This window comes from Conger conger, chromosome 5, assembly GCF_963514075.1.
Source record: "Conger conger chromosome 5, fConCon1.1, whole genome shotgun sequence".
Taxonomy (NCBI): Eukaryota; Metazoa; Chordata; class Actinopteri; order Anguilliformes; family Congridae; genus Conger; species Conger conger.
In genome coordinates, this window is record NC_083764.1 from 9,974,758 (window position 1) to 10,002,424 (window position 27,667).

At 41.3% G+C, this 27,667-nt stretch overlaps 3 protein-coding genes and 1 long non-coding RNA gene across 9 annotated transcripts; 2 read left to right on the forward strand and 2 right to left on the reverse strand.

Annotated features, from left to right (window-relative positions):
- The first annotated feature begins 3,801 nt into the window (after positions 1 to 3,801).
- Positions 3,802 to 8,370, forward strand: LOC133129473 (uncharacterized). The gene is made up of 6 exons (XM_061243588.1): positions 3,802 to 4,075; positions 4,303 to 4,370; positions 5,344 to 5,368; positions 5,515 to 5,940; positions 6,172 to 6,300; positions 6,420 to 8,370. The coding sequence occupies exons 1-6, from the start codon at positions 4,059 to 4,061 to the stop codon at positions 6,634 to 6,636; spliced, it is 882 nt and encodes a 293-aa protein (XP_061099572.1). The 5' UTR covers positions 3,802 to 4,058; the 3' UTR covers positions 6,637 to 8,370.
- Positions 8,371 to 9,869: 1,499 nt separating this feature from the next.
- On the reverse strand, positions 9,870 to 16,421 carry slc25a27 (solute carrier family 25 member 27). Of its 3 annotated transcripts, none has more exons than XM_061243371.1 (10): positions 16,361 to 16,421; positions 16,047 to 16,102; positions 12,564 to 12,755; positions 12,093 to 12,177; positions 11,857 to 11,979; positions 11,449 to 11,561; positions 11,228 to 11,312; positions 10,978 to 11,070; positions 10,166 to 10,268; positions 9,870 to 10,026 (listed from the first exon to the last, which is right to left on the reverse strand). In XM_061243371.1, the coding sequence occupies exons 3-10, from the start codon at positions 12,664 to 12,666 to the stop codon at positions 9,955 to 9,957; spliced, it is 777 nt and encodes a 258-aa protein (XP_061099355.1). In that variant the 5' UTR covers positions 12,667 to 12,755; positions 16,047 to 16,102; positions 16,361 to 16,421; the 3' UTR covers positions 9,870 to 9,954. The 3 variants fall into 3 exon arrangements, with proteins under 3 accessions (XP_061099355.1, XP_061099356.1, XP_061099354.1); XM_061243372.1 differs by having other exon boundaries at positions 16,047 to 16,105; positions 16,361 to 16,380; XM_061243370.1 differs by lacking the exons at positions 16,047 to 16,102; positions 16,361 to 16,421 and adding an exon at positions 13,196 to 13,541.
- Positions 16,422 to 19,322: 2,901 nt separating this feature from the next.
- Positions 19,323 to 24,489, reverse strand: LOC133129474 (mitochondrial uncoupling protein 4-like). Of its 4 annotated transcripts, none has more exons than XM_061243592.1 (7): positions 24,219 to 24,489; positions 23,597 to 23,757; positions 23,126 to 23,210; positions 22,848 to 23,012; positions 22,502 to 22,614; positions 20,419 to 20,532; positions 19,323 to 20,316 (listed from the first exon to the last, which is right to left on the reverse strand). In XM_061243592.1, exons 2-7 carry the CDS (start codon positions 23,697 to 23,699, stop codon positions 20,288 to 20,290), a joined length of 609 nt encoding a protein of 202 aa, XP_061099576.1. In that variant the 5' UTR covers positions 23,700 to 23,757; positions 24,219 to 24,489; the 3' UTR covers positions 19,323 to 20,287. The 4 variants fall into 4 exon arrangements, 3 of the variants coding, with proteins under 3 accessions (XP_061099576.1, XP_061099575.1, XP_061099574.1); XM_061243591.1 differs by having other exon boundaries at positions 23,597 to 23,788; XM_061243590.1 differs by having other exon boundaries at positions 23,597 to 23,804.
- Positions 19,947 to 22,126, forward strand: LOC133129475 (uncharacterized). The gene is made up of 2 exons (XR_009708814.1): positions 19,947 to 20,296; positions 20,440 to 22,126. It is a non-coding gene; the product is annotated as an uncharacterized LOC133129475 (long non-coding RNA).
- Positions 24,490 to 27,667: the final 3,178 nt, after the last annotated feature.

The window sequence follows — 27,667 nt, forward strand, 5'->3', positions numbered from 1 at the left end:
CTTGTAGTTCTTCATTGTTATGGAGGAGGGTAGGGGAGCAATAGTGGTGGGTGGGGGAGGGGGGAGGGTGAGGGGTAGGGGGTGTGGTGAAGGGGAGGTCATCTTCATTGGCAATGTTATTCCACTCATGATCTGTGTGCATAACTTCAGCATGCGCATTCAACAGCCTGGCTGGCAAATGGCCTGCATCCCCCCCATAGTCCCCATCTGACCCATCACTATCGCAATCACTGAGGACTGCATCTTTCTCAATCCAACAAATCCAGGATTTCAGACATAGTTAAACTAAGAGAAAGAACACAGTAGAAAGTTGGGTAGTACAATAACTCAGTAACTACTGTATGTATATGTATAATTATGTGTATACCAAGAGACACTGTTATCCCACCAGTCACTATTGTTGCCGTTGACATTTGTACTCATTCTGTGACCACACTGAACAAAATTGAGCAAATTAAAATACACATATCAATACTAGACACCTCAATCATGATGTCTACAAATCTTATCCCTATCTTGATGTTAACATACTTTACTAACCTTTCCTTTGAGAGGTTTGATGCTGCCATCCTCTTATCATGGTGTAAACAGGAAGTAAACAGCTCTGGTCATGTGACAAATTACAGTGAACATGTGACACTGCACACATTTCATTGTGACCCTTTATTCTTTCAATATTTGTTGGAACTGCATTGATACATCATTCAGTGATATTTTTAGAGTCTTATGACTGACAAAGTTTTTTTCGGTCACTATTGTGATTAAATGGGTTAATCGTTGGATCATCAAAAATGGCAGAGTAGTAAACAAGATGCACGTTATATTGTGTCCTCAGAGTGGAGATTGTGTTCAAAGAATGTGTAGGTTTCATGACGATCACAATCTGAGCATTTGCAGGAATATTAAAGTATAGCCCAGGCATAAAGATACATAACTACATATGTGTAAATACATAACTTTGAAAGCAAGCTAGCTACCCAGTGTGGTGCCATATAAAAATACAAAAACACGAACCAGTTATGCTAAATCGAATCAAGATTAAGCGGCTTGCATGTCTTAGTTATTCCTCCAAGACCTGCTGCTGTTGCCCTACAGAGTTCCCTCCACTGAGATGACCATTATCTACTGCAAACACTTGCTGAACCGCAGGACATACAAGCGGACAAAATGAAACCTGATTCACTTTCGAGGCCAAAAAATGGCCACAAGGCACTGAAAGTTTTTTTTTGTTGTTCTTTCTTTTTTTTATTTTATACAGAGCAAGACAATGTTTTCTTTTGCATACTTCTGACACTTAATTGTATGTTGAGGTCATATCTGGCAACACTACCATGCAGTTCTTTGTTGTTTAAAGTACGTCGTGTTGTCCTGTGAACAGCTAGACCCTTGTCTGCTACTTTTTTTGCAGCTTTTTTGCAGTGATGTGTGGGTTCTTCTGAGTATTTTTCATCAAATCTCAAGCCATTCTATCTGAAATCTTTCTTGGTCTTGCAGACCTTGCCTTGACTTCAATTGTTCCATTTATCTTAAATTTTCTAATAATGTTTCTGACAGTGGAAATAGGTAGTTTGAAACATTGAGAGAATTTTTGTAGCCTTCTCCTTCTTGGTGGAAATGAACCATCTTCATTCTGACATCCTTGGACAACTGTTGAGGAACCCATGGTTGTTAACACCAGACAGAACAGCTACTGCAGTTGGATACTTTAGAAGGCATGGAGTTACTTCAGAATAAAAAAATTATACTGGGGGCGACATGGCTCAGGCAGTAAGAGCAGTCGTCTGGCAGTCGGAGGGTTGCCGGTTTGATCCCCCGCCCGGGCTGTGTTGAAGTGTCCCTAAGCAAGACACCTAACCCCTAAAATGCTCCTGACAAGTTGGTTGGCGTGTTGCATGGCAGCCAATGGCCATTGGTGTGTGTGTGTGTGTGTGTGAATGGGAAGCATCAATTGTACAGCACTTTGGATAAAGGCGCTATATAAATGCCAACCATTTACTCACCTGACTCATTGAACCCCCAACGAGTAAATTAGCTGGGCCTCAGGCTTGGTAATCATCTTCTTAAAAAGTAACAAAGAATAATGCTATAGAGTTCCCAAACTTTTGCACAGGGCCTTTTTTTTGCATTCAATCAGGTACAGATTCATTGTAACAGACATTTAAACCAGGGGTGCCCACATTTTTGCAATCTCTGGACAACATATAATACCTAAATACCTAAAATGTAATGTAAATGAATGAGGCCAAAGCCATTTCAGCTAACAGACACTGCTGAAGCTGGGTCTGAACCCCGCAATTGAAACGCAAACCCCACCTGAAAGAAGTAAAAACAAATGGTTAGCGGGCTTCTAAGATCTTTACGTGAACCATTTCTGATTCAAATGGGTTGAAATTGAAATTGTGGTACAACTTTCGAGCACCTGCTACAAATTGAGCTACAAATTGAGCACCTGGTAGTCAAGCTACACGTTCACGCCTGTTTTCCCTTCTGGTTCCTCAGTGGTGGAATGACTTGCCTACTGCTGTCACAACAGCAGAATCCCTCCCCATATTTCTACGCAAACTAAAAACACACCTTTTCAATATCCCTCTTTTCTAACCCTAACCCTTAATTAAAAAATTAAAATAAATTGCCCCTACAATGACTGTCTTTTTGTTTAGAACAGCGCTTCATGCGTATTCTACTAGTTATGGATTTGATGCTTTTAACCTGTGGAAGAGCCTATGCACTTGTAAGTCACTTTGGATTAAAAGCGTCTGCCAAATGACTAAAATGTAAATATAATGTAAAATGTACAACTTCAAACACTCCTTAGCACAGTGATTGTTAAAACAGTATGTACCACAGGGTTTGAGAACTACAGGGGAGCCAGGTGAGCTCAGTCCGTCATATCATACACTGTGGCATGTAGAAAAATGCTGAGTACGCCCAGTTGACAAGAGGAAAGAAATCTAAGTGAAAGATGGTTCATTTTTGGGGCACGGATGACAGGAAGTTCAATCACAAAGATGGCTCAACTGGCTTGTGTTTCAATAGGAACAGTGACTACAGTTACATCTGCATTCAGATCTATCGGAGGGACATCAGCAAATAGAACAAAGAAATTGTGGTCAAAAGTGGTCATTTGTGCAATGTGTGAGGAAAAACAGATGACTGAGAATGCCTATGGAGGACGTGATCAAACTGTCACCTGTTGACAACTACATAGAGACAGATATTACAGGAGGGTTGCAGTGCATAAACCCCTCATTACAAAGACAAATGCACATAGCAGAGTTCAGTGGTGCAAAAATGCTTTTATGCTATGGGGGCTGCTTAGAAGGAAGGGTCACTGCAAATCAATACAAAGTTATTTTGAGTGATCACCTTTATTCCATCATGAAACATTAGGCTGGCAATGAGTGCTTTTCCAGGATGACAAAACCACCATGCACAAGGCATCACTGAATGGTTGGATGAGTAGGAAAATTATGTGAATCAAATGCTATGGCCTTCAGTCACCAGATCTCAACCCAATTGAACACCTATGGGAGATTTAGGACTGACTTGTTTGACAGCATTTTACACCACCATCAAAACACCAAATGAGGGATTATTTTTTGGATGAATGGTGTTCCCTCCACTAGAGTTCCAGAAACTTGTAGAATCTATGCCAAGGCATACTGAAGTTTTTGTGGAGGCTTGTGGTGGCTTGACTCATTACTGAGACATTACTCATAAGCTGTTTTTCCTTTGTCACCTGCTGTATGATGCAATAACAGAAAAGAATACATCAGATAAGATTAAGCAACGATTGTGCAGATTTTAACAGTAAATATATCAAAGAAAGTTTGCAGGGGAAATGTGTTCCTCTTCACTCTTAAGTATTTGATTTGCTACTTTCAGCTCACACTGTTCCTCATTACTGTGTGAACGTGCAAGTTTTCTTATGAGTAAACGCACGTTCCTCCAGCGCACACTGACTTTCAGGGAGCAGGAAATGACGGCACGCTTCCTGTCTTTATGTATTCTGCGGAGGCTAGGCTAATCACAAGATAACAACCATTGATAGAGGAAACATGGGATGTGTTCAAAGGTAGCTTTTTTGAAATTTCAGATTTCTGATACATTGCTCACTTATTTTGAGAAAATTATGCTTTCACTGTTCATATCCACACGTCATATAAACTTATAACAAAACTACGGTGGCAATGCACAACTTGTCTGAGCCGAGAGCTATTTTGCAATGTCATGCACAAGAAAAAAAACTGCTATCAGTGATTTATATTGTGCTGACCTACAGTCTGCATACGTGTTTTACAGCTTGCACGAAATTCCAGAAGATGAGTTGATTCACTGGAAAAAGATCTACGCACGGCTCATCGCAATAGGTAAGGTTTTTTTCGCCGTTTACTGAATGACTTAAAACAACTAACAATGTAGATGTGCTCCAAATAAAAGCACATTGCCTTCACTCTTTAAAGTCAGTCATACGATTTAAAGTCACTCTTTGATGGTGCTTGAAACTACTAAAGTAGCGTTGAAATACTTTTGTAGTGAACTTAGTAGGCCGCCATATTTGTTAAAACCAGCTGCTCTCATGTCTCTCCAAGTCATAACAATGCATTTTTTATCCGCTTAATGGACTCATCCGTTTGTTATAGTTATCTGGCAGCAGGGTGGCTGCACAGCTATGTTTGATGAGGTTAGCCATCTGCTGTGTAGAGCATTTTATCTGCCCGCTACATAGCTAGCAAGCTAGCTAGCTAGTAATTCTTCAGACAGCTAGCAGTCTTGCTAATGATTTTGCTAGCAAGGAATTGATCCTTCAGCTAGCCTGCTAAAAACGGATGTACTCTGTATGGCATTTGGGAAAGTGGTTAACAAATGGGGCTTGCCTATGGTCTGATATAGGCCTGGTTTTGAAGGTTTTGCATGCTAGACTGAGAAATGGAGGGTAGTCATTCTGCATTAGATACCTTGGTTAAAAATACTGTGCCCTCTGTAGCATTTGGGACAAATACATTTTTTATTGATATGCCTCTGAATGCCACAATTTTAAAGTCAAATTCTCAGCTTTTATTAAAGGGTATTTTTATGGTTTTACTGTGTAGAAAAAGATATGGCTTATATCAAGGCTAAACAAGGCAGCAGATACAAGAAGCACAGGAATACTCCTAATGCTGTAATCAGCCAAAATATTTAAATGGTATGCTTATGAAAGTCTAACAAATTATGTTTTCGGGATTCCTCCAGGTAAATAAATTATTTAAGAGCAGGATGAGAGGCCTGTATGTTTCCAACCAGTTGTCTTTTCGTTAATGGCATAATTTCAAAACTCATTTTTAAATTCTTTTTTTTCAGCTGACAAGTCAAGAAAAAATCAAAGGTACTTATTTTTCCTGTACAAAGTAAAGAAAAGAAAAAAGAAATCACAAGGAAAAAATACAGATTTACTTTAAGCATTACTTTTGAAGCAGTCTTGTATAAGCATTACATAAATGATTTAATGCATGCTACCCATTTTCTTTCCAGGACTCTGGGCTTGCACAGTCCAATCCAGGAGTTTTGTGACACTCAAATTCCCTTTACTTACATAGGGTTTGGTGGCCAGTACCTCACACACACATTTGGTAATACCTGTGTTCTTGACTCGCTGCTCGCAGGTTTACACATTGCTGCTAGTGTGCACCCCAACATTAGGGAGCTTTTTATGGAAGACAACACTATCGATGCAGTCATGACCCTCCTGGATAGTGGGAAGTATGCAGAGGCAAAAGCCCTATGGCTCATTAACTTAGATCTTCGGCAGGGCCGCAAAAAACACTTCATAGAGAGCGACATCAGGGGCTACGTCAAAGACCACCTTCCAAATCTTTTGGATCTGACCAGCGCCAAGTTACACTACCATGACAGGAGGGGTCCCAGTCTTGAAGAACATGTTTACAGCACAACAGTGAGGTAAAATCTCCAGATATTTCCTTTAAGAAATAATTTCTGTGAAACCAATATAACGGTATTCCTATGGATTTTTTCAAACGATGGATTGTTGCAACTAACCCATTATCCAGGAACAGACTTGCACAAATGTTTTTGCAAACCAAGATGGTTGGCTTTAGAAATGTAACTGCACAGAATAATATGTTGGGCACATTAACTCTAATAAAGGGCAGTTGTGGACATGTTTTACAGGAAGTTTGAGACACTTGGTGACGTGACAGTCCTGGGCAACAGAAGGGACCCCCACCAACTCATTCTAGTGGACGTCAACGGAGGGATGAATGCATTCCCACCCGCCATGATCAAGGATGACTATGGGAGGTAACCGTCAACACTAAAGAAAGTAGAAATGAAGACTGAGTGAAGAATAGATTCACTTGCTTCATGGTGGGAACAGTACTATGAGTATTCAAACATTCCGTTCCTCCCCAATGTCTTAGGGACTTCAGGCTGCAGTTTCTTCTCCTGGGCATAATAACTGCAAACTCCAACCACATGGTGTTGTGCACTAGCCTGGATGGCGGATGGTGGCTCTACGATGACAGGAAGCCTTCACTGTTCAGGAACGTCAACGTGGAAGATATACAGACCCAGGGTTACGTGGTTAACCTGGCAGCCTATGTCAAAGTGCCAGCAAATAATGTGAAGCAAGACTGAAGACACTCTGCACTCCTCAGAGAGAGCACAACTTCCTGCTCTCTCCTTGTATGTATGTGTCTGTTCTAGGAATACTCCGATCAGGGTTTTTAGGGCCAAACAACGGAATCGTAATCGGCCGATACCAATCATGGGGTGGGTGGGATGTTCTATTAACTGTGATCACGCTGTGGCCAAGAAGCCATTTCAGCAAGCTGCTTTTGCCAAACACAGAGAAGATGGCTGACATACCTGATTGGCTCTTCTGATTGGCCTTTATAGAGGGCTCCAATCAAAGCATTTAGAATTAATATCAGCCGATAATGATTGCCAGCGAACTGTTCGGAGTATCTGCAGACTGTTCATCTTCTGAATGTGCTCATTTATTTATTATACATTTAGTTTCCTTTATACTTGTACATAATTTTTTTTTTTATTCTGGGAAAAACTGTTCTATCAAAACTGCAACGTAACAAGCGTGCACAGTTTATTTATTGAAGAACACAGGGTAAGAAAGGCAGCTGATAGAACAAGGAATTATGAAGGAAACAAACTATGCACACTTGTCACTTTTATTATTTGCTGCTTCATTTTTCCATTGAATGTTTTGTTATTTCATGAACAGAGACTTGGTATAGGTACTGTATAGTTCAACAACTGAGACCAGTGTGACCAACGAACAACCTAGACTTAAAATGGACCAAGAAGTCAACCAAACAAAAAACAAAGTCATGTGTTCATGTATTAACCGCATATCTTGCACAATGTCCAATGTGAATACTGCCAAGCTGACTTCCAAACTCATCCATGCAGATGAGTCCTTTAACAAACCACATTAGATAGCCAGTGGAGGACTACAGTGTTTGACATACTTGGATGATTACATTTGGTCCCTGATATTTCAAAAGGTACCTGACTGTCTGAATGTTTAATTAATTTGAAACTGATTTTTTTCTTACCTGCCAGCTTCAGTATATATCATAAGCTATTTTCAAACCTCTGGAATTCTTAGAGTTAAGTATTGCTATTAAGTATTGCAGTTTTGATTTAATTTAATTTTGTCAGTTGTTTTTTGACAGAAAAAACAAGCTTTTCAAGAAATAGGAAAAACAAAAAAAAGTTTTTATTACTAGACCTGGTCACCTCATAGTCATACAAAACTGTAAACTGGATATACAACCATATTCAGAATATTTGTTTTTTGGTACATTATAACTGTCTGGAAATAGTATTTTTCTGTTAAAAAATATATATATTTCTGTATAGCAAATGCCAGTAAACTACATTAATAAATATTTTCTGGTACTGTAAACTTCTGCCAAGTATGGTTCACCTACTGCCATTGGTACTTAGGCACCCTAGACTTTATTATATATGTTTATTTTTTTGTGTGTGTTAGTTTTTAAAAGAACACATTTGAAATGTCCAAATATTCATTTTCCAAAATATTTAACATTTTAGACATTTTTGTATTTAATAAAAAAGGAATTGACTACTTTTTACATAAAAACTTGATGAAGGCTGTCTGAGATCAGAAGCAAGGAACCAACCAAAGCAGAAAAACTGTAGTTCTCCAACATCCTAGGAGAACAACCTCCCTGCTGATTATCTTATAGAACTGCAGGACAGCGTTGGCTGTCTCAGAGAAGTGATGCACTTTTAACACCAAAGAGTGGTCACAAAAACTGTACTGAGCAAGTAACGCTTTCAATTGTGAATATTGTTTACATTAAATAAAGTCAATTAAAAATAGAACTGTTTGTGAGTTTTCTATATAAAAAAATTAAAACAAGTTTTGTTGTGTCCAAGGAATATGCCATGTCTCGAGATTAATTGCAAGATGGAACCTCCACAGAAACTAAATAACAAGAATAAATCAATATTACAAGATCTCACCTTGCCAAAGCATGACAGAGGCTGTTGTCTTGGAGAGAGGTATTTCTCAGTAAGAAGTGCTTCACTGTGTCGTATGTCGATAGATCTGAGAGGGGGAGGACATTTTGAGTCATGGCTGCTGTCTGACTTTCATGGTCAAATCACATTCACACAAATTATAACTCACTTTCACAGTAGATGTTCCCCTATTTTGGAGTATTATCCAGAAGACAGATACAGGACATGCCTCCTAAATTGACCAAGGCAGCCCTTGGCAGATTCGTGACCAAACCCGCCGACAGTGGTCCAATTAGCTGGTCCAAGGATGTGTGTGCAAGCATTCACTTCTGTAACATAGACACAAAACAAGTCCCCACCTCCCGTGGAAGAAAAAGTCCTGAAAACGCCCCTGAACTCGATGGAGGGACATGATTCAAAAGAACTGTGTGGAAAAAATATGGGGGATCAGATAAAACACTACACAACATTGTTTCCCACTTCGAAACTTTATCGCTAGATTTAGTGACTTTTCAGGACCCTTTAGCAAGTTTATTTAACCCCTCCTTCGTTTCAGGCGGGGGGCTAGCAAGAAGTTGACACGACTATGACATTTAGTGTAGCGTACCCAGGGCAGCCAGTAAGCGTCCTGGCTCATATTGGCATGCTTTGCCAGAATTCATGCCACTCACAATGAAATTGAGTGTTGAAATCCCCTTGTGCAAAATACATAACGTAATTTAGAAAATAATTCTAATAAAAAAAACTTACAGGAGTGAATGTTGGATGATGGTAAGGATATTTCCCATGTGCAAAACAACATAAAAAGTGTAACACATCCCTTGCCTTCTCTTGATGCTCTTTTAAAAATAGCCATTTCCTCTACTTGATCAAGCTTGGAAGATGGCACAATGACACAACCACCGAACAACAGCAAATGAACCATCCTGCAGAAACTTTCAACCCCCTGGGCAGCGTAAGGGTCTGCTCTCCCCTCGCATGTACAGTGCGGTCCGTAACTATTTTCACAGTGATTTTTGTAGTTTCACTTCGGTATTCTGTACATTGGATTTGAGATTAAGCCCATTTCAGGACATCATAATATTTGCCAAAACTATGAAAATCGTGTCCCTGTGCAGATAGTACTGTTCTGATTGCACTGATTTCATTGATGTTTTGTGTTTTATTTAAATGATGTATTTCCAAGTGTACACTACACGGTATTTATTTTCATTTGATCAGAATCTTTCAAATGTCACAAGAATGTACAGTATAAATGTATTCTCCCTGGAAATTGAAGAACGTTGCGTGTGAAAAGCTGTGATAAGAACATGAAACTATGAAGGAAACAAAATGTGAAATCATTTTTATTATTTGCCGTTTCATATGTTCATTGCATCACTTGTCATTTGACAGATAGTGACTAATATTGGGACTGCACAATTCAACAACGTCCACAAACGGCACTTAAAATGAGCTGACGCCTAAAGCTCTTCTGATTTGTTCAAAGGTCAGCCAAAATGTCATCGACCAAGGAGCCTACCAAACAAACAGCAGAGGCAGAAAGAATGTATTAACTGCATGTTGTGCACAATGTTCACCACGATTACTGACAAGCTGGCTTAAAAAAAATAAAAAAAATAAAAAATAAAAATAAAAAACATGGAGCTGACTTTACCATTCTCATCCATGTGGGAAGAAATCCTTTATACAGAGACTTCAGTCCCTCCCCTTTTACAGACTGTATTAGACAGTCAGTTGAGGACTTGTACAGAATCCCTCTGTTAAACAACAAACAGTGTTTCACATATTTGATTGATAACATCTGATCTTTGATTATATTTGTTTACTGCCAGTTGTTGTCATCACCTAAAGCTATTGAAACAGGAATTTGTAAATAATATCACAGTTTCGAAGCGGCTTCAGTGTTGCGACAGTAGTGTTGCCTATACTACACTCAATAACCCAAAAGGACAAACTAAAAACATGTTTAAAAACAATTTCCTTAAAATCTTAAAGAACTGAAATCTCTCATTTGCATACGAATTCATCTGTTTGCTTTAATTACCCTTGAGATGTGTTTAGAACTTCTGTGGCAGTGGCTTCAGGACAAGTCTGACTGTCCTTGAGTGGCCCAGCCAAAGACCAGACTTAAACCCCGTACAACATCTGTGGAGAGACCTGATGATGGCAAGTTCACAGACGCTTCCCATCCAATATGATATAACTTGAGGATCTGCCAGGAAGATCTGGATAAACTGCTATCCAGGTGTGCAAAGCTTGTAGGGACTGTTGTTGGCACTTTGTCATTATGGGTTATTGTGTGTAGATTGATGGGAAAACTCACAATTTAATCGATTTAAAATATATCTACAACACAATAAAGTGTGCAAAAGGTGAAGGGGTCGAAATGCTTTCTGAAGCCACAGTATACTAAGCTGTAAAGGCCAGTTTAGAGGTTAATTTAGACTTCAGCATAGTAGTTTTTACCTGCCATTGCTGTCTCTTGGTTGGTTCATGATTCTTGTTTTAACTACATCAGCAGGCGTGCCCATGGTGGCTGCAACCAAACCTGAGCAAGTACTGTATTAAAAAATAATGCGTTCATTAAATAAAATAAATCAAAAATAGAACTGTGTGTTCTGTGTATTAAAAAAATGGGAATATATGAAAAGAAAATGGGAATTTGAACAAGCCATTTTTTATTACGAAAGAATAAATCAATATTTCAAGAACCCACCTTGCCAAAGCATGACAGAGACTGTTGTCTTGGAGAGAGGTATTTCTCAGTAAGAAGTGCTTCACTGTGTCGTATGTCGTAAGATCTGAGAGGGCGAGTGCATTTTGAGTCATGGACTTTCATGGCCAAATCACATTGACACTGAACATGATAACTCACTTCCACAGACGAGGTTCCCCCCTACTGTGGAGCGTTATCCAGAAGACGGGTAGGGGACACACCTCCTAAATTGACCAGGGCAGCCCTTTGCACATTGGGGACCCACCCTGCCCACAGGCCTCGGATCCCTCCCTCAGAGACGATTTTCAGGAAAGCGTGGTAGACGCCATGCACCCTACCGCAAGAGTGGCGCAGTTAGCAAGGATGTGTGTGCGTGCATTCACTCCTGTGACACAGACACCAGACCCAGACCCGTCCACCCTCCATGAAAAAGGGCAGGGTTGGGCCTTGGAGCGTGTTATTTATAGTTTTTTTACTATTCACAGCATTTAACATAACGATCAAACAATGATCGAATGGTAATTGCATACATTCAGGACAGGACATCCGGCAAAACTAAATAGAGAGACATACATTAGCACATTTACCAGGGTCCTGGAGCAGCTGTGGGGAGGGACTGCAGCACTCACCGAGGGGGCTTCCCCTCCAGTCTGCGCCTGCCCTCCATCTGCATCTGCACCTTCACCAGGTCCGTGGGGCTGGCCATGAACTGGCCCACAGCCCCCGCAACCATACCCCCCACCACGGCTTTCCTGCAGGGAGGGGGAGAGGCGCTTCGGTGAGCCACGCACAGCAGGAGGCGACCCGCGCTATGCTCACGGCTGCTGTAGCGGCGACCAGCAGGAAGGTGCTGCCACGCCCTCACCAAAACGGAAAGCTGGCGTCCGCTCTTCTGCCCAGCACCGAATCCCGAAGCTGTTCGTAGGCGACCATCCGCACCCCCGAATACACTATCGGACAACAAAAACAAATAATTGTTCAAAGCAACAGCGCAAACATACATGGTACATCATTAATTGCGGTCATAGGCAGTGTATTCTTGAATTAAAGCATTAAAGTCACTATACTTAAAACTATACTCGGCATCACAATGGTGAAACTAGCCACAATATGAAGTGATTTCTAGGTCTGTTGCAAATCAAGAAGATTTATCAGGACTATATTCGCTACAAAACCTTAGAATAACTGACTGCGTCACGTCACACAACCACAATTATTTGGCTCAAGCATCTGGGAATATGGGAAACAACTTACTGCTGTGGTGGGAGCCAATGCATGCATTCATTCATTCATTTTGTTGCAGTCACACTCATTTGTACTCAAGGTGCAAGTATACCTATATGTCTGTAGATGGCCGGTGTGACACCCTGCCATAGCTTCAGTGGGCCCTCTTCACGCACAATCCCGATGGCAGTGCGCAGCATCCCCCGGTACACCATCTGACCGTTGCCTCCGTTCGCATGTTTACCAAGGGCAACCTCACCTTGGATCTGAAGCCTGGTTTTCGTCAAGTCCAGCGGGAATGTAACTGAGGTCAAAATAACGAAGCTAACTGATGAAACCTTTCATTTCACACAAAGTCGTTCAAAACTGGGGAAACATGACTAATCAAGTGCATTATGTGCAACGTACACACAATTATTATTCTGTATTAAAATATTTAAAACATAATTATTGTAGGCTACTACCGTTTAACTGAAGGCAGGTCTCTATATTTATCTTGAACTTTTTTTCCAATTTTAAACCACCGTATTTCAAAAAAATCCTGGCGTGAAGAATGTTTGTGGACTGAATATTCAGTTGTTAGTTAAACGTTATTAAGATTAATTAAATTATATTCCAAACACATTTTCCTTACAGAAGTTAAATGATGTCTCAATTGAACTACTAAACAATTTGACATCATTTGACGTTGCACATTTGCTTTCATTAAGTAAGTTAGCTACAGAAAATTGCGAGCTAACTTACCTATTTCAGCAACAGCAGCTGCACAAGCAGACAAGGCGAACTTCGTCGACCGCGGCCACTTCGAAAAAATACTGTTATTTTCTTGTTTATGTCCCATTCCGAAAGCCTAACGATTAAGCAAGCTAACACTAGATTCGGTAGAACGCGCCCTTTGGATAGTTGTTTTCGACATAAACTATAACATTATGACAAACATAAGAAACAGAATTCTCACTCAAGATCACCTCAGACCTAGTGAACAAATGAGGGACGCGGCTGTAAAAAGCACGCTGCACTGTTTACTTTCATTGGACTCCGTCCTTTGGATAAGAGACGAAAGGGGTTTTCTTCTTTTCAGTTTTTTATGGCGGTTGCCAAATTAAGTATAGTGTATTACTGCCACCTACTGGTGGCACTATTATGGTTTCACTTCTTGGTTTACTTCTTTAATAATAAAAAACAACAACAACAAAAAACCCCATCGCCTTTACAGTATCTTTACTTCCCTGGCGTCTGAGTACCCCTACACCCTTTCTCATATACAGGTGCATCTCAAAAAATTAGAATATCGTGGAAGTCTTTTTTCCGTAATTTAATTCAAAAACTTTCATATATTCTAGATGTACACATAAAGTGAAATATTTCAAGTCTTTTTTTGTCTTAATCTTGATGATTATGGCTTACATCTCATGAAAATCAAAAATCCAGGATCTCAAAATATTTGAATTTTGAAGACCAAAAAGGATTTATAATACCGAAATGTCTACCTTCTGAAAAATATGTTCATTTAAGGAATACTTGGTTGGGCAATCATGGGGAAGACTGCTGACTTGACAGTTCAGTTGTCCAGAAGACACTCATTGACACCCTCCACAAGGAGGGTAAGCCACCGAAGGTCATTGCTGAAAGGGCTGGCTGCTCGCAGAGTGCTGTATCAAAGCATATTCATGGAAAGTTGACTGGATGGGAAAAGTGTGGTAGGAAAAGGCGTACAAGCAAAGGATTGTCAAGGAAAGTCGATTCAAGAACTTGGGGGACCTTCACAAGGAGTGGACTGAAGCTGGAGTCAGTGCCGGATTTTTGTTGTCTGTCCTGGAAAAAATAATGCAACGAAATGTCCCGGAATCGAAGTATTTTCGAGTGTTGCATACATTAGTATTGCTTAATGAAATGTAGACAGCGTATCCAGTGTTCGTCCCTAAATGTAATGTAACAAATGGTGCAGAGACATTATTAACCTTCAGGAATTACACTCTTTATTTTTGTAATGAAAGAGGAATTGGCACCAAGCGCAAGGTAGTTCCGCAACACATTCCTTCAGGCTCACGCACCCTCGAGAGCGATTGACAGTCCAGCTTGCTCAGTTTGCCAGCTTCGTATGTGTCCAGGATTCTTACAGGACAGAGGTGGCAACCCTAGTTGCATTCCTAGTGTCAAGCCACTCCTGAACCAGAGACAATGTCAGAAGCATCTTACCTAGACTAAAGAGAAAAATAACTGGGCCGTTGCTCAGTGGTCCTCTATTCAGATGAAAGTACATTTTGCATTTAATTTAGAAATCAAGGTCCCAGAGTCTGGAGGAAGAGTGGAGAGGCACATGGAGCACATGCACTTGGAGCCCTGATGCCAGCAGCGTCAGCAGTAATATGGGCGTTGCACCGGACCGTTGTGGTGAAGAGGGAGCTGAGCCGGTCGATTTACCGGTCGATCTACGTCCAAACCCTCACCTATGGTCATGAGCTTTGTCGATCTCACGCTCTCTTCTACCCTCACTCGTGAACAAGACCCCGAGATACTTGAATTCCTTCACTTGGGGCAATGACTCGTTCCCAACCCGGAGGGACCAATCCACCGTTTTCCGGCAGAGAACCATGGCCTCGGACTTGGAGGTGCTGACTCTCATCCCGGCCGCTTCACACTCGGCTGCAAACCACTCCAGTGTGTGCTGAAGGTCACGGTCCGATGAAGCCAGCAGAACCACGTCATCCGCAAAAAGCAGAAACGCAATTCTGAGGTCACCAAACCGGACACTCTCCTCATCTCGGCTGTGCCTTGAGATCCTGTCCATGAATATCACAAACACGACCGATGACAAGGGGCAACCTTGGCGGAGTCCAACACCCACTGGAAACGTGCTTGACTTTGTGCCGAGGATGCGGACACAGCTCTCACTTTGGTTATACAGGGACCGGATGGCTCGTAACAACGGCCCCGGTACCCCATACTCCCGCAGTACCCCCCACAGGGTTCCCCAGGGGACGTGGTCAAAAGCCTTCTCCAAGTCCACAAAGCACATGTGGACTCGATGGGCAAACTCCCATGATCCCGCCAGCAACCCTGCCAAGGTAAAGAGCTGGTCCACTGCGCCACGACCAGGACAGAAGCCACATTGCTCCTCCTGAATCCGAGGTTCGACCGTCAGTCCTGTTCAGGATAAGTGGGTTCAGATAATGAATGAATGAATGATAATGGCTGGTCCACCGTATCTGGTGTAACCTTTTAAGAGAGGGTGCATTATAGTTCTGGGCTACATAATGATGGCGAACGAAGGAATGTAGTGAGAGTTCAAAGAATGTTTTGCCGCATGGCTCTTCCTGAATGGCATGGGGGCGACATGCCTCAGGCAGTAAGAGCAGTCGTCTGGCAGTCGGAGGGTTGCCGGTTCGATCCCCCGCCCGGGCTGTGTCGAAGTGTCCCTGAGCAAGACACCTAACCCCCAAATGCTCCTGACGAGCTGGTCGGGGCCTTGCATGGCAGCCAATCGCCGTCGGTGTGGGAGTGTGTGTATGAATGGGTGAATGGAGAACATCAATTGTACAACGCTTTGAATAAAAGGTGCTATATAAATGCCAACCATTTACCATTTACTCACCTGACTCATTGAACCCCCAACGAGTAAATTAGCTGGGCCTCAGGCTTGGTAATCATCTTCTTAAAAAGTAAAAAAGAATAATGCTTTAGAGTTCCCAAACTTTTGCACAGGGCCTTTTTTTTTTGCTTTCAATCAGGTACAGATTCATTGTAACAGACATTTAAACCAGGGGTGCCCACATTTTTGCAATCTCTGGACAACAACATCTGCTAAATACCTACAATGTAATGTAAATGAATGAGGCCAAAGCCATTGCAGCTAACAGACACTGCTGAAGCTGGGTCTGAACCCTGGAATTGAGACTCAAACCCCACCTGAAAGAAGTAAAAACGAATGGTTAGCGGGCCTCTAAGATCTTTACGTGAACCATTTCTGATTCAAATGGGTTGAAATTGAAATTGTGGTACAACTTTCGAGCACCTGCTACAAATTGAGCTACAAATTGAGCACCTGGTGGTCAAGTTGCACGTTCACGCCTGTTTTCCCTTCTGGTTCCTCAGTGGTGGAATGACTTGCCTACTGCTGTCACGACAGCAGAATCCCTCCCCATATTTCGACGCAGACTAAAAACACACCTTTTCAATATCCCTCTTTTCTAACCCTAACCCTTAATTAAAAAATGAAAATAAATTGCACCTACAATGACTGTCTTTTTGTTTAGAATAGCGCTTCATGCGTATTCTGCTAGTTATGGATTTGATGCTTTTAACCTGTGGAAGAGCCTATGCACTTGGAAGTCACTTTGGATTAAAAGCGTCTGCCAAATGACTAAAATGTAAATATAATGTAAAATGTACAACTTCAAACACTCCTTAGTCCAGTGATTGTTAAAATACTATGTTCCACAGGGTTTGAGAACTACAGGGGAGCCAGGTGAGCTCAGTCCGTCATATCATACACTGTGGCATGTGGAAAAATGCTGAATAGGCCCAGTTGAGCTCCATTTTGGATCAAAATGACAAGAGAAAAGAAATCTAAGTGAAAGATGGTTCATTTTTGGGGCACGGATGACAGGAATTTCAATCACAAAGATGGCTCAACTGGCTTGTGTTTCAATAGGAACAGTGACTACAGTTACATCTACATTCAGATCTATCAGAGGGACATCAGCAAATAGAACAAAGAAATTGTGGTCAAAAGTGCCCGTTCATTCGTGCAATGTGTGAGGGAAAAACAGGTGACTGAGAATGCCTATGGAGGACGTGATCAAACTGTCACCTGTCAACAACTACATAGAGACAGATATTACAGGAGGGTTGCAGTGCATAAACCCCTCATTACAAAGACAAATGCAAATAGCAGAGTTCAGTGGTGCAAAAATGCTTTTATGCTATGGGGGCTGCTTAGACGGAAGGGTCACTGCAAATCAATACAAAGTTATTTTGAGTGATCACCTTTATTCCATCATGAAACATTAGGCTGGCAATGAGTGCTTTTCCAGGATGACAAAACCACCATGCACAAGGCATCACTGAATGGTTGGATGAGAAGGAAAATGATGTGAATCAAATGCTATGGCTTTCGCAGTCACCAGATCTCAACCCAATTGAACACCTACGGGAGATTTAGGACTGACTTGTTTGACAGCATTTTACACCACCATCAAAACACCAAATGAGGGAATATCTTTTGGATGAACGGTGTTCCCTCCACTAGAGTTCCAGAAACTTGCCAAGGCATACTGAAGCTTTTGTGGAGGCTTGTGGTGGCTTGACTCGTTACTCAGACACTTTAAGCTGGTTTTTACATCGTCACCTGCTGTATGATGCAATAACAGAAAAGAGTAAAATTAAGCAACGATTGTGCAGATTTTAACAGTAAATATATCAAAGAAAGTTTGCAGGGGAAATGTGTTAGATTCCTGATGTACCTCTTCACTCTTAAGTGTTTGATTTGCTACTTTCAGCTCACGCTGTTCCACATTTCTTTGCAAACGTGCACACTGTTTTCTAAAAACTGACGTATGGGAAGCAGGCCAGGAAATGATGCTTCCTGCCTCAAGGTGGGCTGAGGTTAGGCTAATCACAAGATAACAACCGTTGATAGAGGCAACATGGAATGTCCTCAAAGGTAGCTTTTTTGAAATTTCAGATTTCTGATACATTGCTCACTTATTTAGAGAAAATTCTGCTTTCACTGTTCATATCCACAAGTCATATAAACTTATAACAAAACTACGGTGGCAATGCACAACTTGTCTGAGCCGAGAGCTATTTTGCAACGTGATGCAGGAAAAAAAAACTTGGAACGCTATCAGTGATTTATAACGTGCTGAACTACAGTTTGCCTATGTGTTTTACAGCTTGCAGCAAATTCCAGAAGATCGCCAGAAAAAGATCTACGCACTGCTCATCGCAATAGGTGGGGTTTTGTTTTCCGTTTACTGAATGACTTCAAACAACTAACAATGTAGATGTGCTCCAAATAAAAGCACATTGCCTTCACTCTTTAAAGTCAGTCATACGATTTAAAGTCACTCTTTGATGGTGCTTGAAACTACTAAAGTAGCGGTGAAAAACTTAGTAGGCCGCCATATTTGTTAAAACCAGCTGCTCTCATGTCTCTCCAAATCATAACAATGCATTTGTTATCCGCTTAATGGACTTATCTGTTTGTTATAGTTATCTGGCAGCAGGGTGGCTGCACAGCTAGGTTGGATGAGGTTAGCCATCTGCTGTGTAGAGCATTTTATCTGCCCGCTACATAGCTAGCAAGCTAGCTAGCTAGTAATGCTTCAGACAGCTAGCAGTCTTGCTAATGATTTTGCTAGTTGCTAATTAAGTTTGTTGACTAGGCCAGCCAGGCCATAGGTAACACAGATGTACTCTGTTCATTTGGGAAAGTGGTCAACAAATGGGGCTTGCCTATGGTCTGATATAGGCCTGGTTTTGAAGGTTTTGCATACTCGACTGAGAAATGGAGGGTAGTCATTCTGCATTAGATACCTTGGTTAAAAATACTGTGCCCTCCGTAGCATTTGGGACAAATACATTTTTTATTGATATGCCTCTGAATGCCACAATTTTAAAGTGAAATTCTCAGCTTTTATTAAAGGGTATTTTTATGGTTTTACTGTGTAGAAAAATATGTGGCTTATATCAAGGCTAAACAAGGCACCAGATACAAGAAGCACAGTCCCTACCAGCAATACTCCTAATTCTGTAATCAGCAAAAATATTTATATGGTATGCTTATGAAAGTCTAACAAATTATGTTTTCGGGATTCCTCCGGGTAAATAAATTATTATTTTCTTGTACAGAGGCCTGTATGTTTCCAACCAGTTGTCTTTTCATTAATGACATTTTTAAATTTATTTTTTTCAGCTGACAAGTCAAGAAAAAATCAAAGGTAATTATTTTTCAGATTTACACATTTACTTTAAGCATTACTTTTGAAGCGGTCTTGTATTAGCATTACATAAATGATTTAATGCATGCTACACATTTTCTTTCCAGGACTCTGGGCTTGCGCAGTCCAATCCAGGAGTTTCGTGACACTCAAATTCCCTTTGCTTACATAGGGTTTGGTGGCCAGTACCTCACACACTCATTTGGTAACACCTGTGTTCTTGACTCGCTGCTCGCAGGTTTAAACATTGCTGCTAGTGTGCACCCCAACATTAGGGAGCTTTTTATGTTAGACAACACTATCGATGCAGTCATGACCCTCCTGGATAGTGGGAAGTATGCAGAGGCAAAAGCCCTGTGGCTCATTAACTTAGATTTTCGGCTGGGCCGCAAAAAATACTTCACAGAGAGAGACTACATTGACATCAGGGGCTACGTCAAAGACCACCTTCCAAACCTTTTGGATCTGACCAGTGCCAAGTTTCACTACGACGACGAGAGGAGGAGTCCCAATCCTGAAGATGTTGTTTACATGAAGACAGTGAGGTAAAATTTCTATTCAGGCGTTTCCTTTAAAAACATAAGTCAGTGAAACGATTATAACAGTATTCCAATGGATTTTTTAAAAGTATTGTTTGTTGCAACTAACCCATTATCCAGGATCAGGGTTGCACAAGGTGGCAGGGTGTAGAAATATAACCTCTCATTATAATATGTAGGGCTCATTTGTAATGAAGGGTAGCACAATGCCTTCTGAAGATCTGGATGTTTTACAGCAAGTTTGAGGATTTTGGTGACGTGAGAGTGCTGGGATCCAGAGGAAATCCAGAACTCATTCTTGTGGACGTTGACAGCCGAATGGATAAATTCCCGCCTCTCATGGTCACTGATGACTATGAAAGGTAACCTTGAAAGCTGGCAACTAAAGGGGGGAAATTTAACAATTAATGCTGGTGACGGAATAAATATGTGCTACACGGTGTGACTGAGAACAGTATTTGACTTTATGTGTTTTCAAACATACCGTTCCTCCCAAATGTCTTAGGGACTTCAGGCTCCAGTTTCTTCTCCTGGGCATAATGACTGTAGAATCCAACCACATGGTGTTGTGCACTAGCCTGGATGGCGGATGGTTGCTCTACGATGACATGAAACCTTCACTGTTCAGGAACGTCAACTTGGAAGATATACAGACCAAGGGTTACGTGGCTAACCTGGCAGCCTATGTCAAAGTGTCAGCAAAGAATGAGAAGCAAGACTGAAGACACTCTGCACTCCTCAGAGAGAGCACAACTTCCTGCTCTCTCCTTGTATGTATGTGTCTGTTCTAGGAATACTCCGATCAGGGTTTTTGGGGCCAAACAACGGAATCATAATCGGCCGATACCAATCATGGGGTGGGTGGAGGGTATTGGGATGTTCTATTAATTGTGAAGCATTATTTATCTACTACGTATAGCAATAAAAGTCACAATTCTTGGCAGCATCACACTGTGGCCAAGAAGCCATTTCAGCAAGCTGCTTTTGCCAAAGATGGCTGACATATCTGATTGGCTCTTCTGATTGGCCTTCAAGGCTCCAATCAAAGCATTTAGAATTAATATCAGCCGATAATGATTGCCAGCGAACTGTTCGGAGTATCCGTAGACTGTTCATCTTCTGAATGGACTCACTTTTTTATTTTACATTTGGTCTTCTTAATAGTGTGAAGAACTGACCAAATTTCTTTTTTATTCTGGGAAAAACTACTCCTGCTCTATACTCCTGCTCTACTGCGATGTAACAAGCGCGCACAGTTTATTTATTGAAGAACACAGGGTAAGAAAGGCAACTAATAGAACAAGGAATTATGAAGGAAACAAACTATGCACACTTGTCACTTTTATTATTTGTTGCTTCGTTTGTCCAGAGAATGTTTTGTTATTTCATGAACAGAGACTTGCATAGGTACTGTATAATTCAACAACTGAGGCCAGTGTGACCAACGAACAACTTAGACTTAAAATGGACCAAGAAGTGTCATGTGTATTAACCGCATATCTTGCACAATGTCCAATGTGAATACTGCCAAGCTGACTACCAAACTCATCCATGCAGATGAGTCCTTTAACAAACCGCATTAGATAGCCAGTGGAGGACTACAGTATGTACTGTAGAACAACAGATGATTACATTTGGTCCCTGATATTTCAAAAGGTACCTGACTGTCTGAATGTTTAATTAATTTATTTGAAACTGATTTTTTTAATCTTTAGTATGTACAATAAGCTATTTTCAAAGCTCTGGATTTCTTAGATTTAAGTATTCCTATTAAGTATTACAGTTTTGATTTTATTTCATTTTGTCAGTTGTTTTTTGACAGAAAAAACAAGCTTTTCAAGAAATAGGAAAAACAAAAAAAGTTTTTATTACTAGACCTGGTAACATCATAGTTACACAAAACTCTAAACTGGATATACAACCATCTCTTCAATTTAGAATGTTCTTTTTTTGGTACACTATTACTGTCTATATAACTACATTAATAAATATTTTCTGTTACTCTAAACTTCTACCAAGTATTGTTCACCTGTAAGCAATTGACTACTTTTTACATAAAAACTTGATCAAGGCTGCCTGAAATCAGAAGCAAGGAGCCAACCAAAGCAGAAAAACTGTGACAGGTTCTCCAACATGCTTGGAACAACCTCCCTGCTGATTGTCTTATAGAATAAAGTCAATTAAAAATAGAACTCTGTGTTTGTGAGTTTTCTATATGAAAAATTTAAACAAGTTTTGTTGTGTCCATGGAACATGCCATGTCTCATGAGATGAATTGCAAGATGGAACCTCCACAGAAACGAAATAACAAGAATAAATCAATATTACAAGATCTCACCATGCCAAAGCATGACAGAGGCTGTTGTCTTGGAGAGAGGTATTTCTCAGTAAGAAGTGTAACTAACAGTAACTGTGTCGTATGTCGTAAGATCTGAGAGGGCGAGTGCATTTTGAGTCATGGACTTTCATGGCCAAATCACATTGACACTGAACATGATAACTCACTTCCACAGACGAGGTTCCCCCCTACTGTGGAGCGTTATCCAGAAGACGGATACGGGACATACCTCCTAAATTGACCAGGGCAGCCCTTTGCACATTGGGGACCCACCCTGCCCACAGGCCTCGGATCCCTCCCTCAGAGACGATTTTCAGGAAAGCGTGGTAGACGCCATGCACCCTACCGCAAGAGTGGCGCAGTTAGCAAGGATGTGTGTGCGTGCATTCACTCCTGTGACACAGACACCAGACCCGTCCATCCTCCATGAAAAAGGGCAGGGTTGGGCCTTGGAGCGTGTTATTTATAGTTTTTTTACTATTCACAGCATTTAACATAACGATCAAACAATGATCAAATGGTAATTACATACATTCAGGACAGGACATCCGGCAAAACTAAATAGAGAGACATACATTAGCACATTTACCAGGGTCCTGGAGCAGCTGTGGGGAGGGACTGCTGCATTCCCCTCCAGTCTGCGCCTGCCCTCCATCTGCATCTGCACCTTCACCAGGTCCGTGGGGCTGGCCATGAACTGGCCCACAGCCCCCGCAACCATACCCCCCACCCCGGCTTTCCTGCAGGGAGGGGGAGAGGCGCTTCGGTGAGCCACGCACAGCAGGAGGCGACCCGCGCTATGCTCGCGGCTGCTGTAGCGGCGACCAGCAGGAAGGTGCTGCCACGCCCTCACCAAAACGGAAAGCTGGCGTCCGCTCTTCTGCCCAGCACCGAATCCCGAAGCTGTTCGTAGGCGACCATCCGCACCCCCGAATACACTATCGGACAACAAAAACAAATAATTGTTCAAAGCAACAGCGCAAACATACATGGTACATCATTAATTGCGGTCATAGGCAGTGTATTCTTGAATTAAAGCATTAAAGTCACTATATTTACAACTATACTCAGCATCACAATGGTGAAATTAGCCACAATATGAAGTGATTTCTAGGTCTGTTGCAAATCAAGAAGATTTATCAGGACTATATTCGCTACAAAACCTTAGAATAACTGACTGTGTCACGTCACACAACCACAATTATTTGGCTCAAGCATCTGGGAATATGGGAAACAATTTACTGCTGTGGTGGGAGCCAATGCATGCATTCATTCATTCATTTTGTTGCAGTCACACTCATTTGTACTCAAGGTGCAAGTATACCTATATGTCTGTAGATGGCCGGTGTGACACCCTGCCATAGCTTCAGTGGGCCCTCTTCACGCACAATCCCGATGGCAGTGCGCAGCATCCCCCGGTACACCATCTGACCGTTGCCTCCGTTCGCATGTTTACCAAGGGCAACCTCACCTTTGATCTGAAGCCTGGTTTTCGTCAAGTCCAGCGGGAATGTAACTGGAGGTCAAAATAACTAAGCTAACTGATGAAACCTTTAATTTCACACAAAGTCGTTCAAAACTGGGGAAACATGACTAACCAAGTGCGTTATGTGCAACGTACACACAATTATTATGCTGTATTAAAATATTTAAAACATAATTATTGTAGGCTACTACCGTTTAACTGAAGGCAGGTCTCTATATTTATTTTCCAATTTTAAACCACCGAATTTCAAAAAAATCCTGGCGTGAAGAATGTTTGTGGACTTAATATTCAGTTGTTAGTTTAACGTTATTAAGATTAATTAAATTATATTCCAAACGCATTTTCCTTACAGAAGTTAAATGATGTCTCAATTGAACTACTAAACAATTTGACATCATTTGACGTTGCACATTTGCTTTCATTAAGTAAGTTAGCTACAGAAAATTGCGAGCTAACTTACCTATTTCAGCAACAGCAGCTGCACAAGCAGACAAGGCGAACTTCGCCACTTCGAAAAAATACTGTTATTTTCTTGTTTATGTCCCATTCCGAAAGCCTAACGATTAAGCAAGCTAACACTAGATTCGGTAGAACGCCCCCTTTGGATAGTTGTCTTCGACATAAACTATAACATTATGACAAACATAAGAAACAGAATTCTCACTCAAGATCACCTCAGACCTAATGAACAGATGAGGGACGCGGCTGTAAAAAGCACGCTGCACTGTTTACTTTCATTGGACGACCTTTGGATAAGAGACGAAAGGGGTTTTCTTCTTTTCAGTTTTTATGGCTGTTTCCATATTAAGTATAGTGTATTACTGCCACCTAGTGGTGGCGCTATTATGGTTTCACTTCTTGGTTTACTTCTTTAATAATAAAAAACAACAACAACAAAAAACCCCATCGTCTTTACAGTATCTTTACTTCCCTGGCGTCTGAGTACCCCTACACCCTTTCTCATATACAGGTGAATCTCAAAAAATTAGAATATCGTGGAAAAGTCTTTTTTCCGTAATTTAATTCAAAAACTTTCATATATTCTAGATGTACACATAAAGTGAAATATTTCAAGTCTTTTTTTTGTCTTAGTCTTGATGATTATGGCTTACATCTCATGAAAATCAAAAATCCAGGATCTCAAAATATTTGAATTTTGAAGACCAATCAAAAAAGGATTTATAATACCGAAATGTCTACCTTCTGAAAAATATGTTCATTTAAGGAATACTTGGTTGGGCAATCATGGGGAAGACTGCTGACTTGACAGTTCAGTTGTCCAGAAGACACTCATTGACACCCTCCACAAGGAGGGTAAGCCACCGAAGGTCATTGCTGAAAGGGCTGGCTGCTCGCAGAGTGCTGTATCAAAGCATATTCATGGAAAGTTGACTGGAAGGGAAAAGTGTGGTAGGAAAAGGTGTGCAAGCAAAGGATTGTCAAGGAAAGTCGATTCAAGAACTTGGGGGACCTTCACAAGGAGTGGACTGAAGCTGGAGTCAGTGCCGGATTTTTGTTGTCTGTCCTGGAAAAAATAATGCAACGAAATGTCCCGGAATCAAAGTATTTTCGAGTGTTGCATACATTAGTATTGCTTAATGAAATGTAGACAGCGTATCCAGTGTTCGTTCCTAAATGCAATGTAACAAATGGTGCAGAGACATTATTAACCTTCAGGAATTACACTCTTTATTTTTGTAATGAAAGAGGAATTGGCACCAAGCGCAAGGTAGTTGCGCACCACATTCCTTCAGGCTCACGCACCCTCGAGAGCGATTGACAGTCCAGCTTGATCAGTTTGCCAGCTTCGTATGTGTCCAGGATTTTTACAGGACAGAGGTGGCAACCCTAGTTGCATTCCTACTGTCAAGCCACTCCTGAACCAGAGACAATGTCAGAAGTGTCATACCTAGACTAAGGAGAAAAATAACTGGGCCGTTGCTCAGTGGTCCAAAGTCCTCTATTCAGATGAAAGTACATTTTGCATTTCATTTGGAAATCAGTCCCAGAGTCTGGAGGAAGAGTGGAGAGGCACAGAATCCAAGTTTGTCAGGGTTGGAGGTAGTACTGGTTGTGGCCACCAGGCTTATTACTTTCACCTGGTGGTCATTAGTGCTTACTTGATGTCTACCTCCTGAAGGTATTTAAAGCCCTCATTTCCCCTCAGTCTTTGCTTCGGTGTCACTGTTCGCTCTTCCACCTAAAGCCGGTATTTAGCACATGGTAGACTCAGCAGCTAGCGAGTCAGGTATTGTGCTGGTTCGCTTTGTGTTCAAAAAAGGTAAGGAAGGGGTCTGCGTGCTAGTGTGTGTACAGTGCAACCGCCTTCCTTTTGGTTCTTTTGTTCTTTGTTTCTTTTTATTTTCGGCTTGTGTGAGTCCGTGACGTTGTCCCCGGTATTTAGTATTTTGATTTGTGTGTTATTTCGGAGCTGCGACTCCTGAATCTTTATTTTTGGTCGCCCAGTCTTTTATACTGGGTTGTACTTTTATTTTGGGTTTTCCCTGGTCTGGGAGAGGAGTGCTAGCCTTTACGCACTCATTTTTGGTTTGTGATTTTCGCCCTGGTTTTGTAGGGTAGTTTTATTTTCAGAGCCGTTATTTGGGGCTCTTCCTTTTATTTGTGCGGAGTTGTCTCCGAGTTTCAGAGCTGTCTCCTCTACCCCCCCGGGGTCTTAGTGGCGGGCACGTTTGTGTGTCCGCTTACAAGGGATTACCCCTTAGTCGCATCTGGCTCTCCGCACCTCCTCAACCTCACAAAGTTGCTTGAAGTCCAGTGTGAAGTTTCCACAGTCAGTCATCTGTTGGTCCACTGTGTTTTATCAAGTCCAGAGTCAACGCAGCCATCTACCAGGAGATTTTAGAGCACTTCATGCTTCGCTGTTGTGTTGTTTAAAAGGTACAATGATAAACATAGAGGCTGACGAATGTCTCAAACCGTTAGTGCCATTCAATCAACTAACTTTATTGGCAGCTGCATGACCACACATACAGTCAACAGCATGACGTATCACATGTCACGAGCCTATCACTACATCCCCCTTTCCCAGATAAGAACCCTTTCTTATGAGATGCATGAATTACTCATTCAAAACTAAAATATAGCTTTTCTAAACTGTGTCGTGAGCTACGGACCCCTTGCCGAGCTCAGACCTCACGTTCCCACGAGCAGTACCCCACGAGGAGGTGTCTCGGGGACGAATTCTCTTTTCCTTTAAGTACTTCGAACGTCCTGGAGAACTGGTAAGTTTTACTGAACTTCCAGCCCAGTCTCGAAGTGAAGGGGTGTGATGCAAATCTGGTATATGATTTCCTGTATTCACTGTATTCCTCTAAAAGAACCTTTCTCACATATGATTATAGTCAGATATACTTTATTATAATCAAAAGAATTCAAAAGAGTTATACAGCTGACAGGTTAAATATCATCTTTCAGTTTGGTAATCACATACATTGAAGGTTCATATAACCCCTTTTGCTCTTTCTAATTCACCTTTCCACCAGATGTTAAATTCAAGGTACACCCCTCAAATATCCACCATCCTCTTTGGCCTTTACCTTATCCTATGGCTCCCCCTTCATGGAGATAAAAGCTACTGAACTTCCATTAATACAATGGGTACGAATACCCCTCAAGTCTACTACTTATTTATATCATATATAGTATCTTACTGAAAAATAAAAGACATAAAAATGAAAGGAAACTTATAACTTTAAATCACCTAACAATGCTACCTCCTATAGTATCTTACTGAAAAATAAAAGACATAAAAATGAAAGGAAACTTATAACGTTGAACTTCTATGTATTACTTTTCCTCCTTTTACAAGTAATATAGATTATAATTACCACCCATGCCCTAAATATTGCCATCTTGTTTTCTGCGGGATTTGATCCCTCCTCCTTGCTG